At 31.4% G+C, this 18,886-nt stretch overlaps 1 protein-coding gene across 2 annotated transcripts in view; it reads right to left on the bottom strand.

The window, feature by feature from the left end:
- Nucleotides 1–18,886, bottom strand: part of LOC127718108 (uncharacterized) — a 62,412-nt gene that overhangs the window by 29,862 nt on the left and 13,664 nt on the right. For both annotated transcript variants that reach the window (XM_052224049.1, XM_052224058.1), the window contains 3 exons: nt 5,539–5,596; nt 4,560–4,627; nt 1,730–1,805 (listed from right to left, as the gene is read on the bottom strand). In XM_052224049.1, the coding sequence (XP_052080009.1) occupies nt 1,730–1,805; nt 4,560–4,627; nt 5,539–5,596 (202 nt within the window). The remainder of the gene's footprint in view (nt 1–1,729; nt 1,806–4,559; nt 4,628–5,538; nt 5,597–18,886) is intronic.

Below are 18,886 nucleotides of genomic sequence, written 5' to 3'. Positions count from 1 at the left end.
TGGTGATAAGCACTGTGTATGAGATATATAACATTTGGTTGAGGCAAACTAAAGTTAGAGAAAGGAAACAAAAAATTCAACAATTTTTCCATTTGTAAAGGGACATAACTCAAGAATGGTAAAAGTGACCACCAAAATTCAAACTTGATCTGTGGTAATAAGCATTGTGTATGAGATATGTAACATTTGGTTGAGGCAAACTAAAGTTAGAGAACGGAAACAAAAAATTCAACAATTTTTCCATTTGTAAAGGGGCATAACTCTAATACGGTAAAAGTGATCACCAAAATTCAAACTTGTCTAAAACATACCCGTGAAATCGCGGGCATTTAGAGCATGGTTGAAAGTATATAAACTGTTGTAGGATGAATTTTTGTAAAACATTTTTTGACTGGAGAATTTCAGGAAAGGTATCAAAAGTCATAGGTACTTGGTGACAGGACAATTTTTTAGCCCTCCCCCTTTCTTCCAAAGTCAGTTATTTTTTATTTTCTGTTTTTCTGTATACTATAAACATACATATACTATAAATAAAGTGTATTTGCTATTAACTACCAATTCCAAGTTTACTATCCATGGCAGTCACTGATATATTATATAGAGACTCTCCATATATTACATTAGTGACCACCGTGGATAGACTATTTAGATATTAGATTTAGAGGGTTTTCCAGGGGTCCCTGGTCCCCCCCCCCCCTTTTGTGGGAAAAATTTGCTTGATTATTTAGGGAATCACTGAAGCATGACTGGAGCGGTCCCCCTCTTAGGCAGTCAGTGGGCTGCCCCTTATGAAAATTTCTGGGTCCGCCACTGATAGCAAACTTGGAATTGATAGTAAATAGCAAATACACTTTATTTATAGTATATGTATGATCATAATATACAGAAAAACGCGAAAATAATTTTCCTGTCCCCAAGTACTTATGAAAATTATGTGTAATTTTAAAACAGTCCTAAACGGAAGTCTTGTCTATGACTTAAAAGTCTGTCCGATGACGGAAACACTATCCAGATGCCTTTAATTTTCGTTTTCCTCCCAAAATAACCCAAACTGAATAATCATAAGCTAGGATGACAAATGTGACTATGCATGTGTTTTGTGGTAATAAGCATTGTGTATGTGATTCATAACATTTGGTTGAAGCAAACTAAAGTTAGAGAACGGAAACAAAAAATTCTGCAATTTTTCCATTTGTAAAGGGACATAACTCTAGAAAGATAAAAGTTACGCCACCCAAACTCAAACTTGATATGTGTTTTGTGGTAATAAGCATTGTGTATAAGTTTCATAACATTTGGTTGAAAATTAGACAACGGAAACCAATTTCAGGATGTATGGACGGACGTACAGACGGACAAGGGTAAAACTTAATACCCCTTCCGCTACGGCAGGGGCATAAAAAGTACATACAGGACTAAGTTTAGTATATATGCATGCATTGGTTCAATTATTTCGATAACATCATAATAAATAGAAAATCCTTTCATAATATTTTTTAAAAGTTCAGATCATTATGAACATCTTTACTAAGTTTCAAGCTGATGTGACTGCAACTTTCATGGTCAACTACCCTACCGCTAATCAAACACTGAAACCTGATAGAGCTAGGACAGACTGATGGATGCACATACCAGAAAACATAATGCCGATCTGCTATCATGACTATTGGAGTAGGAGGGGGCATAAAAAAAATATTTTAAAGTCCAACAATTCATAAATCCCACTCACCATTAGAGGAGAAACTAACATACTTGCTACCAGTATTACAGAACTACTCTCTATCAATCCTAATGCTGCAATTATACTGAAAAATACAAAAAAAATCTTCACAGATACATTTTTATAATTTAACTGAAAAGAAGTAAAAGGCAATTTACAAATTGAAGCTTTTTGGCATGTGTAACTCTAAAGCTTCAATTTGTGTTGAACAGCTAATATTCCCAAGGCTTCCAAAAGTCATATTTGCCGAACAAATTTAAATTTATCGGACATTGTCCAACTGGGCCAAGCATGAAACGGACACCCTACTTGGGTTTGCCATTTCAACGTTTGATGCGATTCAGAAATATCAACCATTTTGACTTGACCTTGTGCCTTAAGCACCCACACTTTCCGGTCATAAAAGTGACAGTACTCTATAAACATGCCCTACTATAATCCCCTCTAATTACAATCAATGTTAATTAAGTGTCTAACAGGTGAGATTTACCTGTGATCACCTGTGTCAGGTAAACTATTTGTATTGAACATTAATCGATCTTTTCTTATATTCATCAGAATCTTTTTCAGGAAAAACAGATTATCATTACTTTTCGGATAAACAGAAATAAATTTGCCACAAAGATTAACTGAATTGTAATTGTATGATTATCAATGTCATTATTGTATGTGGCATCCTTATTATAATGGACTGAATACTTGTTTCTTAGTTTAGTACTCTATTGCCAAATGTATACAAAAACATTCATTTGAGTAAACTAAGGTTGGATTTGGTTGATATTTCATCAAGCATCAAAGAAGTTTATTTCACTGTAATGGCTTTACTTTTTTTTTATTAAATTACCATAACAAGTACATTTTAAATACTTATAATGAAAGAGAAGAATTCGCAAATCCACTATATAGGCTGGGCACAAGGGACATTTGACAATCAAGAGGTTTTGCCGGCTTCCAATGTTAATGAGTGGTAATCAAGACCATCAGAACTGAATTGTACTTGATTAACACATTAGCAATTTGCATTGAACAATGTATAGTCTTTTTTAAAATTCCTATTGATGAAATAGAATTGATTTCTTATAGGAAAACCAATTAACATATGTATGGTACATATCATAATAAAAATAGCTTTACTGGGTGCACCAATACGTTTCAATTTTGATTGCCCCATGTAGTTATTCTTTTTTTTCCCTTAAAATGTTGTGTTTTATTTGACAAAACTAGGAAATAGATTCGAGTTTTGTTTACTAACACTGTTAACTACAATGTCAGCTGAGACAATTTTGTAAGATAACTGGATTTGAATACTTTCGGACATCAATTGGTGATTTGATGGTCGGAAATTGAGTACACTGGCAACTGCTAGCAAAGCCAGTAAAGGGATATTTACATTCATCAAATCAAAAATTGAAGGTTGCAAATCGCCAAATAGAATACTATTATCTCCATTCTAATGCAACTGAAAAAAACACTGCTAAATCATACATTTTAAATATCAGTCATCCAACATCTGCTTTTGCAAGCACAATTTAAGACCATAAATCATGGAATCGATGCCCTGAAAATCATGTTGTCCAATTGAAATGAATATTCCAAACAAGAGTGCACGTGCTGAAATGTCTCGCCTTCTTTACTGACCATTGATTTTATGTTGATAGTCCTAAATATAAAGCTTTACTAAAAGTATCACATAAACTTAACATGGTCCAAGAAAATGAGGTCAAGGTCAGATAAACCAAAGTTTTTACCAAACCAGTAATACATATACACCTTACAATCATTCATTACACCAAATATAGTTGACTTATTGCTTATAGTTTCTAAGAAACAGTCTTTAACTGGAAAACTAAACATTGACCAATGAAACCATGAAAATAAGTTCACGGTCAGATGAACCATGCCAGACAGACATGTACACCTTACAATCAATCTATGCATTAAATATAGTTGACCTATTGCTTATAGTATCTAAGAAACAAACTTAACCATGAAAACTTAACATTGACCAATAAACCATGAAAATGAGGTCAAGGTCAGATGATACCTGCCAGTCAGACATATACACCTTACAATCATTCCATATAACAAATATAGTTGACTTATTGGTTATAGTTTAAGAAAAATAGACCAAAACACAAAAACTACACACTGAGCAATGAACTGTGAAAATGAGGTAAAACCTGCCAGACTGATATGTACATTGTAAAATATTTCCATACTCCAAATATAGTTGACCTATTGCTTATAGTATAAGAAAAAAAGACCAAAACACAAAAACTTAACTTTAACCACTGAACCATGAAAATGAGGTCAAGGTCAGATGACACCTGCCAGTTGGACATGTACACCTTACAATCATTCCATACACCAAATATAGAAGACCTATTGCTTATAGAATCTGATATATATGGACTTGACCACAAAAACTTAACCTTGTTCACTGATCCATGAAATGAGGTCGAGGACAGATGAAAACTGTCTGACAGGCATGAGGACCTTGCAAGGTACGCAAATATTAAATATAGTTATCTTTTTACTCATAATAAGAGAGAAATTAACATTTCAAAAAATCTGAACCATGAAAATGAGGTCAAGGACAATGGACATATGACAGATGGAAACTTCATAACATAAGGCATCTATATACAAAGTATGAAGCATCCAGGTCTTCCACCTTGGAAAATATAAAACTTTTAAGAAGTTAGCTAATGCCTCTGCCACCGCCACCGGATCACTATCCCTATGTCGAGCTTTCTGCGACAAAAGTCGCAGGCTCGACAAAAATGTTGCATAAGAAATTGTTTTACCATAAAAAAGAATTTGTTTTGTTTGGCCTTACCTGGCTGTAATTATAAGCATTAGATAGTCAAATTTAAATTCTGCATTACTCTGAACAGCAGTTACTACCTGAAAGAATACATTAAATATAATTCAGTTAATGACATGCCCAATACCTGTCAAAAAATGTTTAAATTTCTGCAACTTATTTTCCACAAACACATATTATTCAAGTAATAACAGCACTGTAATTGAAAAGTTGCTGTCGTCAATAGGCGATTAAACGGTTGCAAATGCAGCTTTACTATATAAGCTAGCAACGCATAGAGGAGCCTAATTGAAGGCAGCTATTGTTATTCCTATTCTAATGCATTACAAAATGAAATTGGATATTAGAGCTTGTACAAATGAATAGATCTAAGATAAATAAAATTCTTCAAAACTTCATGAAAGATTTTGTAGCATTAACATCATGGCAAAACATGACGACTTACAAAAAAACTTTCAAACCAAAAATTGGTTATTACTTGTAAGATTCAAATTTTGATAAAATGTCATTGAAATGATGTTTTTAAGGCAGGTTATGATTATATTGTATTAATTGATGATTTGTGAATTAGTAACTAATTCAAACCTATTCCTTGATATTGTTCAATAGAATAGACTATTTTCATATTACCGACTTTTGACTCCAGAGTTTATATTTTTTCGACAGGTTACCTATTCTGTGGTAAGACATCCTGGTACTTGGTCAAGGAAGAGCAACTTAGAGAAGTAAAATCAAGCTTACAATGGGTACAATTTGGGGGGGAAGATTAACTGTTTCATGTTTTTTTATACATGACAAAATAATCGGAAAACAGTAAACTTTCCCCCCAAATTGCACTGTTTATATGTTTGATTTTACTTCTTTTGGTTGCTCTTACTTGACCAAGTACCAGGATGTCTTAGCGTGGAGTATGTAACCTGTCAAAAATTTATATAATCCGGAGTCAAAAGTCGGTAATATGAAAATAGTCTATTGGTTAGACCTAAATTACCTGTGACACTAAGAGTCTCGCTTTTATGGATTTCCTAAATTCTCCCTCGTATAGTGATCTGTAAAATAAAATTTAATCCATTTTCAATTACAATGTATTGACAAATTCATTAATTACCAAACAACAATAATTTTGTATAAAGTCTTTCATTTTCACCAGCAATTTAATTTCCAGTAAACTACAAGATATGCAGAAAAAAAATCAATATTATGAAGATAAATTAAAAAAATGCTTTACATATTTCAACATTAGCTGAATTTTTTTTTTTATCATTACATATAATAACTCTAAAATACCTGCAAGATCAAATAAACAGCATGTGTACAGCAGTTATTCCCCTTTTGTATCTTTTCAGTTTTGGTTTTGTGTATATTAACACTCTTTTATGAAAATAATTGAAATCTATTTCGTATCCTTCTAGCATGAAAAGATGTGAAATTCTATAAAAGGCTCAACTTTACATTTTGCCAGCTGAATTTTTCAACTATGGCAGACATATATATTATATATAATACCCCAAATTAGAAGTACAAAAATTCTAGAATATGAGCTTTAATATTCACACATTCCCAAGTTTTGTACTGCGATCTTAGAAAAAAAGTACAAAGCTGTTTACTACATACAGACCTTCTAAAATTCAAACTGACCATTATTCCGTGCGTTCATCGTGTATCGTGCGTGTTGCGTGCGTGTATCGTGCGTGTATCGTGCGTGTACCAATCGTGCGTTCATCATTCATCGTTCCGTGTATTTTCCGTGTAACGTGCGTGCATCGTGTATTCTTAATCGTGTATGGTGCGTGTATCGTGCGTGTATCGTGCGTTCATCAATCATTCATTCTTAACCGTGTATCGTGCGTTCGTCAATCGTGTATAACTGTGTACATCAGATAACGTGCATTTGTCAAACGTTCATCTCTAATCGGGTAACGTTCATTCATTGCGGTTTTTATATGATAGTCGGTTATAGAGCTCATCAAAGCTTATATTTTATCTCACGGTTAAAGTGTATATATATGTTCCGACTTTAAAAAAAATTACATTCATACTTACTTTCTTGTGAACACTTAATTAACGTCATCGTACATAACGTTCATACAGATTCATGAATTTTTGTGTAAAATTTATTTATCATCTGTAAACATTTCGTGGTTATTCAGTGAATCTTGGCTGGGACTGACACATTTTAATATAATGATACATGTTCTACGTACAAACAATAACATGATGACATTTTTACGACAGAACAGTTAAAATTGGAATTTCTATTCAACTGAGCGAAATGGGCTTAAAAATATACTGTTGGCCAACTGTTATTTGTTAAAAAATATTCCGCCAATTAAAAACAACAGTGCTTTTGCAAAATTTAGATGTGGGGTAGCTCCACTAAAAATAGAAACTGGAAAGTATGAAAGAAAAGAAGTCCACGAGATGACATGTGTTGTAGCTCTACTATTGAAGATGAACTTCATGTCATTTTAAAATGCCCATTATATGTAGATTTAAGACAAATTATGATACATTAAGCTAAACATTTTAATGAAATTTTAACCTTTAATTATCAGATAACGAAAAATTTATATTTTTATTTAATAACGGCAATGTTGCTGCTATAGTTGCCAAAAAAATCAACAATATTTCATTGAAAAGAAACGGCATTTTATTTCCTAGTTCTCAAAGAAAAAATGTTTTATTTTCATATAGTACAGGTGGACACTGTAAATTTTAAATGTAAATGAGTAAATATATTGTGTCTTAAAAGTCTCTCATTATTCTTTTTAAGATTGGTACATACAATGCAAATGTTTTAATGTTTTATGTTTATTTCTGTGATTCTCATTTTATGTTTGTATGTGGTGAAGACTATAATAAAATATTGAATCAGTATTAACATGATTAATGTTCAACTTGAGTCATTTCTCCAATGTTGAACAATGCAAGATTATAATTCTTCGCTTATTTGGCAAATTCATATTCTACTAAATATTCAAACATTTAAGTTTTGATAAATACCATTACAAATATAATTTTTGTCTTCGTTTCTGATGGTCACGTGCAGGTAAGGTTATTCCATTGAGAAAATACAATATACAAGATTGTCGGGTAAATGTGGATTGCGGATTAAGATTTTAGATGTCAAACTTGAATTAACAAATTAAACTGAGGCGAATTTAACACGAACATGTATTTTCTCTTCAACAGTGTTTTTATTCTCTGTTCTTTATTTTCATTTAAAATAAGCTAAATATGTTTTGTGGAAAATTGAATACAAATAAACATATGTATTTGAAGGCATTTTTTTAATTAAACAAGTATAAGATCACGCAAATATATCCCGTATTCCTTAAGAAGGATTTTAAATTGAGGAACTTTTTAAACTTGAAATTGTGTTTACGAGTTTAAGATATTCTGTTTTATTTAAATTTTTTGATAAAATAGTTAAATATATTGTATTATCATAACAAGACTTTATTTAAATGGAATAAACATGGAACACTTTCACAGATTCACTTTTCATTGTGTTCATGGTTGCATATCAAGGACACCGTTTTTAATGTATGTCTAAAAGATTAATATCCGAAAAAATAATTCACAATAGTACTTTGTATTAAAGAATGACGGATTATTTTACCATGGGGGTATTTTTTGTTCCGTTACTGAGGACATTTTTTTGTCCTTTATGAATCCATATAACAAATTTGACTCCAATAAGGATAAATTTTATCTTATAGAAAAATCGGTAGTTTTTATCCGATAGATTTTGTGTTCATCTTTATCGGATATAAAAGATTGAAAAATACAAACAATTAATTGAAGTTTCGTATGCATCTATCACGATCCAGCAACTTTTGACTAGTATAAAGGGTTGCCTTGGTTTTATAGCTCAAAACGGTATCATTTGTTTTGCTTTACATTGGGTTAAATAATGAAATGTATGTTTCAGAAATTTACACAAGTTTGATTTCGGCTTTGACTCCCGGGAACACTGTCGTTTACAGTAAAAGACGAAAATCTACACATGTACGTTCTTATAAAAAAGAAGTTGTGGTATGATTGCCAATGTTCATCATTATATCATAATTATTGTACTCCCCTAATAATGAATCTATAATATATGCCACTGGACGTTAAACGATCAACTATTTATTCATCCATCTTATCCTTTTAGTTTTGTGATAATTTGCATATCAAATACATGAAACAACAGGGGCGGATCCAGCCATTTTAAAAAGGGGGGTTCCCAACCCAGGGCAAAAGGGGGGGGGGGGGGGGGGGGGGTTCCAACTATATGTCCCCATTCAAATGCATTGGTCGTCAAAAAAAAGGGGGGGGTTCCAACCCCCTGAACCCTCCCCCTGGATCCGTCACTGAACAACTGCAGAATTTCACTAAAGTTAGAAGGCCGATATTATTGCACATATAAAACAGGCATTAACATCGATCCCTACGTTTAGATCCCCTCACAAAACAACACTTTATAAATTTCATGCATCTATAACGCTTTTCTGGATTTACTTTCACTAGGAACGCTCAATGCTAAATATTTGAAAGCCAAAGAATGTATAAAATAGATAGGAGTGTAGAGCTATATGACCAATAAAGGGCCTATACACATTCACAACATTCTGTGTATTTATGTGTCTGTCCAAAGTCAAAAGCACGTAGTTCGGTGGTTTTCGTAACATCAATTCTGTTATATACATGTATTTGGGCTTTTTTTGTGGCAAGATACATGTAGCTTTGAAATAAAGAAGGCCGTTAGTTTGCTCAATTGAATTGTTTCATATTTGTTTCATGTCGGGGCGGGGCCTTTAATAACCGACTTTACAGTTCCCGTATTTTTTCATTATTGAAGGTCGTATAGATATAACTGCTAGCATTCCTCTTGATTTGAACTTTCTTGAATAGTTGACTCACTAGCTATTATACCACATTTTCTTATTTTTACATAAGCCTTCAATCCATCAAAAGCCAATTTAGTCTGCTGTAGCTGAAACCTACGTATCTTAAAAAAAATATCTAAATTTATATACCGACAATTTAAGAAATGTTTGTCATAGATATCTGTTCGTGATATAAGTATCAAAATATTTTAGCTATGAAGATGTGTAAACCCTTAAATAAACCCTATTTCTTTGGGCAATACCTACGGGAATTAAAATAATAAAAACCATTATTAGAAAATCGGAATATATATGTGTGTATGACTCGGAGGTGCAATGGAGATCATAAAGTTTGATGGCCACGCGTGAAGTGCGCTGGTCTGCGCCGAAGTGCGATGAGCTGTTCGATGGTTTGCGATGGTTTATATAACGCGGGATACCTAGATTAAAGTCTACAGATGTGCAATTATTATGAGCAGTATATTTGTTTCAATGTCAGTATATAAAGCATTTACTAGTGTTATTGTCTATGAATGTAATAGTTAAAGTTGCCGCGTACTAATTTAGAGATCGTCCTATTTGATGTTTTGCATGTGGAAATTATTCTTGCTTCAGCATGTATCTTTACTTAATTTGTTCCTCTAATGAGATCATCATTTACCGTTATATAATCATAAGAATAGTTTCACGGTGGACCCGTATGTATTGAGGAAATGACACTTCATCGTACGTAAAAACAAATCTTTCGTATATTTCCCGTTTCACAGTCCTACATGTATATTGAATTTTACCCACAACTCAGAAAGTTGACCAGCGCGGGGTATGCTTTAAACCTCTTATTCTAGATGTCAGGTAACTTACTCGTGTTTATGTTGGATTGCTGTCTGATTGACGAATATCCGTCATTTTATATATATATATAACAAACAAATTTAAATTATATATATATATAAAGAAAAGTTAAATAGAATCCGTATGCTGGTAACATACAAGAACATTAATAAAAGATAATAACGGTTTCAATTCATCACTTTTACTAGCGCTTTCACTGCTTTTACAGGACTTCAGGTAATATATATATATTTAAATTTGTTTTTTAGGGATGCATCCAGTTGCACCTTTTCATTTAAAATATATTTCCGTGAAGTAATCTCAAAAGATTACTCACTTCAATAAAAAATAAATAAGGGAAATGAAACCTCTTCTCGCATGTTGCACTTTGTGTAATTGTTCTCTTCGACAAAATACTGCCTTGAACTGAATTTTGGTATAAATATAAAGAAGCCACATTTGGTTCTTAAATGGATATTTTTTAAACACCTAAAGCTAGGTAAAACCTATCTCTTGATATAGGCTCTTAAATTCGGCAACTTTTAGAGACCGACCGTGCATGGGCTGTATAGCCAGTCAAGGTCGCTAAACTCTCATTATCCGCTTAGAGATTTTCTGAAAATACGATGGTTATACTGTCTCATTAGAAACTAAAACCTTATCAAATATGGTGGCCTTCGGCTGTCATCTGCTCTTTTCGGGTTGTTGTCTCTTTGACATATTCATCATTTCCATTCTCAAATTTAAAATAACTAAAAATATGATAAACAGTTGTCAGATCAATATTCATTTAACAAGCCAGTGCGTTGATACAGGTTATATTCTACTGAATTTACTATATCCGTTATTATTACGTAATTATATAAGTCCCGTGTCCAGGTAAAAATAACAATTTGTGGTTTGTATGTCAGGTGAAAGTGACAACGGGTGGTATGTATACTAAAATGTTTATCGTCTTCCATTATACATGAGGGTGTGGATGGGGGTTTATAGAATAGAAAATTATTGACCAAAAAATAAAGAATACAAAAAATAACCAGACAAATATATAGAAAAGAAAATGATGAGGTACTAGAATATATGGAATAAAGAATGATCGACAAAAGGTATAACGATTAGAAAAAATTGCCTAAAATGATAGAATACAGAAATAATGAATCCCTATTCAGACCCTCATAATCTGACGATGACATTTAGCTTTAGGACAATTATGGGCATGTGATACAGTTTTAGAACCACAGTGATTTTTTTTTTACAAAAGTTCACATATATACAAGCTAATTTTTACAAAATCAATTTGTATATGTAATAAAAATTATATCTTCATGTGCTAAATTTAAAAGACAAATGGGTTTGAATTATTCGACATTAAAATTTTTTACTAATAACATTTCGGTTTCTTGGACATTTTTGTCCTTTGAACAGACATCCTTAACTTTTTTGTTTCAAAAGATAAGGATATGTGGATTTCGGTAAAGAGATTAGGAATATCTTCGTTATAAAATTGGGCTCTACATTTGTGTAACAATTCTTTGTTAATATTTAATTTTTGTGAAAAGAAATTGATACAAGAAGAAAAAACGGTATTTTTGTTGTATATTTATCTAGTTAAAAAAAAGTCGGTAATTTCTTCATAAAAGTTGCAACGAATAATCTTCATACAGTATCAAGCAAAATGTCATGTCTAAAATGAGGGGGCCATAACTGATAACACTTTTTCCTTAAAAAAATGAAAAAATAATTATTTGGATAAGAAAATAACCCAGATATTTAGATATATTAGAATAAAAATATTTTTTTAATTTTGCATTTTAAAAAACCCTGTGATATCTTTTACAGTTTGGAATTGGAATTGGAATTAAAAATTGCATTTCCCAAAGAGTTTCAGGTAAAACCCCGAGAATCTCACCTCCTAGAAATTTGAAGTGCCAGGATGTTTGAAAATATGTATGAATTTTATTACATACTTGAAATTGTATAAGGAATATAAAAAGATTCAGTATGTTTACTGTACAAACAAACAACAGACACCAAGTGATGGATACAATTGTGGCTTATATTGTTTAATTCATTTTTACTGAGAGCAAAATTTGATTGATTGATTATTCAGTGGTTGTTTAAACGTCCAGTGGCAAAAATTTCATGCATATTCAGGACGAAAAGTCGTTTCAGAAGTATATTATGAAGTATTTGGTATTACAAATGTTTAAATTTTCTCATTATTTGGTAAATTTCATTTTCTTAGCTATTTCTAATTAATTTGTACGAATCAGATTTTTCTGACAAATTATATATTTTGCTCTAAATTAACTCATACGATTCTGATAATATAAGGAACATTGTAACTTAAGTAAAAAAAAAAAGAGATTATGATTGTTTAATCAGTTGTTATGTAAGTTCGCTCGTGTAAGTCGGATCACTGATTTTCGGCAATATCAAGGAAAAACCGGCACGTTCCAAATATTGTTCAACTACTCATTTAATGGTGATTCTTTTTCTTTAAAAATTGGAATTTATGTAATAAAAATCTATCTATCTCTACCATAGTATGAAAACAGAGTACAAGTAACACGTCCTTTCTAGTCCTTAGTGGCATATTATAAGTCCTTAGCAGTGTTTAGACGTACAGGCAGAAAACAGTCGAAGGCCACCAATGGGTAGAAAATCCCGCACCGAAGGCTGGTCCTTAAACAAAAATGAATTTTAGTTCAGTGATAATGGACATCATACTTAACTTCGAAACATACAAATATTTCCTAAATTTCGGAACGTAAACATATGATAATTAATTAGTTAAGGTTACAAATTTAGGCAGATTAAAAGAAGGGGGGGGTCAATGCATTTGAATGGGGACATATGGTTAAAACCACCCCTTTTATCCTGGGTTGAGAACCCTCTTTTTAAAAATGGCTGGAATCGACACTCTTTAAAACGTAGCAATTTATAAATTATTTATATTAAGTAGAATTATAAAATCGATGAGTTTTATAATTTGACAACACTCATTGATATTGGAAATACTATACTACAATTAATTTATTTAATACATGGAGTGTTTAGTGAAACTGTCGACCAATCAACACAGAAAGCGAGATATCTAAAATTTGTATACCCTTATAGATTTTCATTATCATACATCAATTTTAAATGCAATTCCAAATAAAATGGCTTTGAGAACCGTGTATTAAGCACTTATCGTTCATTCGTCAATGAATCATTCACCGTGCGTGTATCGTGCGTGTATCGTGTATTCATCATTCATCGTGCATCGTGCGTGTATCGTGCGTTCATCATTCATCATTCATTTTTCGTTAATCCTCCGTGTAACGCTCATCGCTCATCGTGCGTGTATCGTGTATCGTGCATTCACCGTGCGTGTATCGTGCATTCACCGTGCGTGTATCGTGCGTGCGTGTATCGTGCGTGTGGTCAGTTTGAATTTTAGAAGGTCTGTATAATGCATTTTACGTAACAGGATTGAAAAGTTAATATTTATCAAATCAGCATGGCTTACAATAAATTCATTCATCACATGAATTATTGGTAAAAGATCAGATTCTGAATATGAAATAACCACACTATTGCCATAACCATATAGCCATATCAATGTCCTAGACAAATAACAGGTTATTGTGCACTGTGTTTTGGATGTCGCAATATTTTTCATAGTTGTCAAATTTGAAACTACAGTGTCATTAAATGATAAATATTGACAGTAATAACAAGTGAATCTGTGAGCTACTGCTCACTAATGATACCCATCCCCCCCCCGCTAAAAGTATAAGGTAAACAGGAAGTTGTTGAGTGATGAATCTGAAAACGCATCACAGGGTATAGCTGACTCATATAAACCCTGAAACCAAATTTCACAAATACTTGTAACGTAGTTCCTGAGAAAGATGCGACGAAAAATATTCATGGGACGGACAGACGAACTGACGGATGGACAGACCAAGGTAAAACAGAATACCCCCACTTTTTTAAAGCAGGGGTATAAAAATGAGGAGATGTGGTATGCTTGTCAATGGGACAATTGGTATTTGTTTGTTTACTTCACATTTTACTAAATATTAAATTATTGGTTTTCATTTAGAAACCACACCGGCTCCAAATCTAAAAAAGATTGTAATGAAATACATAAATGAATAAGTAAATGTCACTTTTACATCTGTCCTACCTCCACCACATAGGCATAGTCTTATTTTAAAATGGTACTCTCTGTATGATAGTAATACTAAGGTAACATTGCAATGTAGTAATGTAGTATATGAATGTGATACAAAAGTATAATGTTTGAGTTCCTAGTTATGCTGATTCTGCTTAATAGAATACAGAAAGAGGTATGATAAAAGCTTTAGTTGGTACCTGAAACAGTAAACAGTTAAGAAATTAAATAAAAGAACTGTTAATGCTGTAAGCCAGCCAATCTGACTTGATCAGCAAAAGTAAATTATCACATTAAATAATTTCAAACATGTATTCCAAAATAAAATTTAGGATTCATTTTCTTATTACTCCATACATGACAGGTAAAACTGTACTTAATCATGGGGGCTTGTCTTTCAAATGAGTCAAACACTTCTTCAAGTAACAAACAGAAGTAATTCATTTCTTAAGGATGTTCGCTACTCTGTTTCAAAATAACAAGCTTTTTAAAAGACTGTTATAAATTGATAGTACATAAATAAAGAAACTAAAAAAGCAGAAAAAATTGAAGGGTCCGTATGCTTGTTTTCGAGATATAAGCCATTGAAAATTTGGCGGGAAATAATTCTCTCTAAATTTTTTATACAATTAACATTGGCACCTTTTTTCTTTCAAAAACCATGAAAAAATAACAAGGATTTTATAAGATTTTCAAAGAAGACATTTCGAACTATATGCAATCAAATTATGGAAAAAAAAGTAGGGGTTAGTGGGCAAAATTTTTAATGGCCCTACATGGATAAAACCAGAGGATTCCGAATATCTGGCAAAAATTCCAAAAACAAGAGGAGCAATCATCCTTAAAACTCAGCAACAAGTGAATAATTTCAGACCAAAATTATTATAGTTCATAGTTCTTGAATTTCAAGGACCCAATTGAAAAACTATTCATGACTTCTGAATATATACAACATTTTGAAAATCCTTTACATATAAATCATACCATATGTATCATGTTGTTACTGATATCAGATAAAGATCTTCAAAATATATATTTTTAGTTTTTTTTTACAGTTAACTTTAAAAGCAGAAAAAATTAAGTATGCCCCACAAATAGTTCTTTATTGCAGTTATCTTAAAGCTTTTAAATATATTTAGGTTTGTACAAGGAATAATAAAATTAATTTTGCTTCTTTGCTAGGCTGACCATTAAATTAATTTTACCTTTGTTTTATACTACCTTAAGAAAGTTATTAGTACCAAATCAAAACAATGGACAGTTAAACAAGAATGTGTCCATAGTACACAGATGCCCCGTTCACACTATCATTTTCTATGTTCAGTGGATGGTGAAAATTTGGGGCCAAAACTCTAATTTGGTATAAAAATTAGAAAGAACATATTATAAGGAACATGTGTACTAAGTTTCAGGTTGATTGGACTTCAACTTCATCAAAAACTACCTTGACCAATGTTGACCAAAAATTTTAACCGGAAAGACCAAAAATTCTAACCTGCAGGGACAGACGGACAGACAGACGAACTGAAGGACGCACAGACCAAAAACATAATGCCCATAAATGGGGCATAAAAAATGATGATGTAATACCTGATTAGCCAGTTGTGATAGCTAATAAAATGTCCATGGTTCACCTAACAAACAAACAAATTTAACTTTCATAGACGAAGTTCAGACTCAAATAGTTCAGCTGTAACATTTGAAGAGATTGTTGCTGGCTATAACTATTTACACACTTGAATATTGCATTCAATATTTCATATACATGACCATTTTTTCCAAAAAAAATATTTCAAAGCCATGCTCCTTATTTCATTTAATTGAAAAGCAATTTCAATTTCAATTTTATAATAAAATCATGCATGTACTACAAAAATCTTTACGACAGGCAAGGATTTACAGAGACAAGTGACATCAGAAATAAAAGTACAATGAATAGGGGTGTTTTAACCATGAGTAGTGAGTACATACAATTAAAATTAAATTACATAGAAAAGATAACAATTTTGCCTTTATTGTTAAAAATTTCATATTAATATGGCCAAATTACTTCAGAGGCAATTCTTTTTTAGTTATATAGTGCAGGCATGGGGTAATGCAAATTTGTAATTGTAATGCATGGTAATGCATTACATTTTTCCAAGTAATTGCATGTAATGTGTAATGCAGCAATTTGTGCATTACATGTAATTGTAATATAATGCATTACTTTAGCAAAAAGTTGAATAATTTCATGCATTACATGGCATTACATGTCATTACTTTTTTCACATACTACATCTTTAACATATTGTTGGAGTTTTAACTAAACCAAATTTAAGATTTCTTGATTAACTAAGAAAATGTTAATCATTAGAATATATTCTTTATTTCATCTTATTTCATACATTTTCCTGCATAAAAAGATTGATATTTGAAAAGCATAGCTGTATTGTTGTCAAAGAATATCTTTGTTTTGCTTAAATAAAAGATAATTAACCTTTGTTATAAAACACTAATTAGTTTGTTTAACAATCAATATTTTCACCATTTAGACAATTGTTCATTAATGAAGGTCTATGTTTATTTTATAATTAGGGAAGTAATTCACAGTAATTAAATATTTCGTTTAAAATTAAAAAAAACCAACAAAAAATATATTTATAAAAGTAAAGTCAACATTAAGTTAAAATAATTAAAAATTGTAAAAGTCAAATTAAATAGACTTTTTACATGTATACTTATATTCAATTCATGGAACAGTTACTGCATATGCTAGAATCTTTTGTGACTTCTAGTTGTTTTTCAAGATGTTTAATTTTTCTATTCACTAATAAAATTTTCAAATGTAATGTGTAATTCAAGGCATTACTTTGCAAAAGTAATTGTAATATAATGCATTACTTTGATAAATGCATGTAATTGTAATTGTAATATAATGCATGGTTTGGTCAAAGTAATTGTAATATAATGCATTACATTGCAATGTAATTTGCCCCATGCCTGAATAGTGTATGATATATATTGTTAGATAATCAAATTTAGCCCAATATCATTGTCGATCGTTTACTGTAAATTAGGAAATTAATTAATGTGGACATTTGTAAATGCAAATGAGCAAAAGTTTACTGAAATGTTAAATCTAATTAGAAGGTAGACCTATTTATGTATTTAAGGGACATAACTCTTGAAAATCATTGGTGTTTTTGTTTCATCTATTTTAAAAAACATATTCTAAGCTTCTAAAGAACAGAGATTATCTATTCTGTCTTATTTGAATTCTTAAAAAGCATTGACAAAACTAACTATAACAAATACAATATTGATTTACAGAGTTACTTCCTTTAACCAATGACTACCCCTTAAACATAATCAAGATATTTTTCATTGAAATATAATGTTGTTTGAACCTGGTCTCATTTTTTGTCATAAGGAAAAAGGGTTAATAATTTCTTAATTTACAGTATATTGGTAACTTTTTACCTATCAATAATGCCACTTAGTTGTGAAAAAGTGTGTCCATAAATCAATGATCATTGCCTGAAATATTTCAACAGTTTATTTTCATTTTCTCACTGTACTGATGTGCATAATTTAAAGCATCAATCGTGTATTTGATGTAGTGAAAATTTCAACCCTATTCATCCAAGAATGAACAGTGAATGTTGATTCAACAAATCTTACTCGGTTAAAAGATTTTTTACACAATCAGTTTGGTTTCAGTTAAATTATCTATCAAACCCAGAAGACTAATTAAATCAAAATGTGTTCTATACTAAGAATGATCAGCTAAGACAGGTACAGTCAAACCTGTATATAAAGTTCACCCTCTTGACCAGAGAAAATTATGTCAGAGGTGACCTCTGAAATGAACTTCAAAATGCAAAGATATTACTACAAAGAGAAAAGAAAAGGGTGACTGACAAGACAGGTGTATGCTAAATAGATGTGACCTTTAATTCAGGTTTGACTGTGTACATACTAAAGTTAGGTCGGACAGATTTAACTGTACATGAGGTGCTAATTGGTTCAATGGACAATAATCCTGTATAGAGCCAAAAGAATTTTTTCACCCGACAATTAAAGATTATTTATCTAAAAAGTTCCAAACAAAAAAATAAGTGGAAATTTTTTTCTAGTAAAAATAGTATTTTCCTTTACAGACATTCAAGCGTTTTACTGGTTTTGATCATTGAACCACTGTCCTTTTCTAACTCTGTGTTTAAATACATTGAAAATTTTACCAGTACCTTTTGATTATATGACCACACCACCAATCTAATACATATTTTTCTACTGAAAATATCATTTTCAAAATTCTATCCAAAAAAAATTCTTGTTTTAATTTCTCAAAACAATTTCAAACTTAAGCCTCTATACAGCAAAATCAAAATTTGAACTAAAACAGATTTAATTTTGAGTTGAGAAATCCAAAAGTTGAGTAGTATGTTTGTATAAACTGTATAAAAGGGAGAAAATTTAGTAGCTTT

The sequence above is a fragment of the Mytilus californianus genome, unplaced genomic scaffold, assembly GCF_021869535.1.
Source record: "Mytilus californianus isolate M0D057914Y unplaced genomic scaffold, xbMytCali1.0.p SCAF_1, whole genome shotgun sequence".
Taxonomy (NCBI): Eukaryota; Metazoa; Mollusca; class Bivalvia; order Mytilida; family Mytilidae; genus Mytilus; species Mytilus californianus.
The sequence above is the reverse complement of the archived record's forward strand: the minus strand, read 5'-3'. Positions and strand labels throughout refer to the sequence as shown.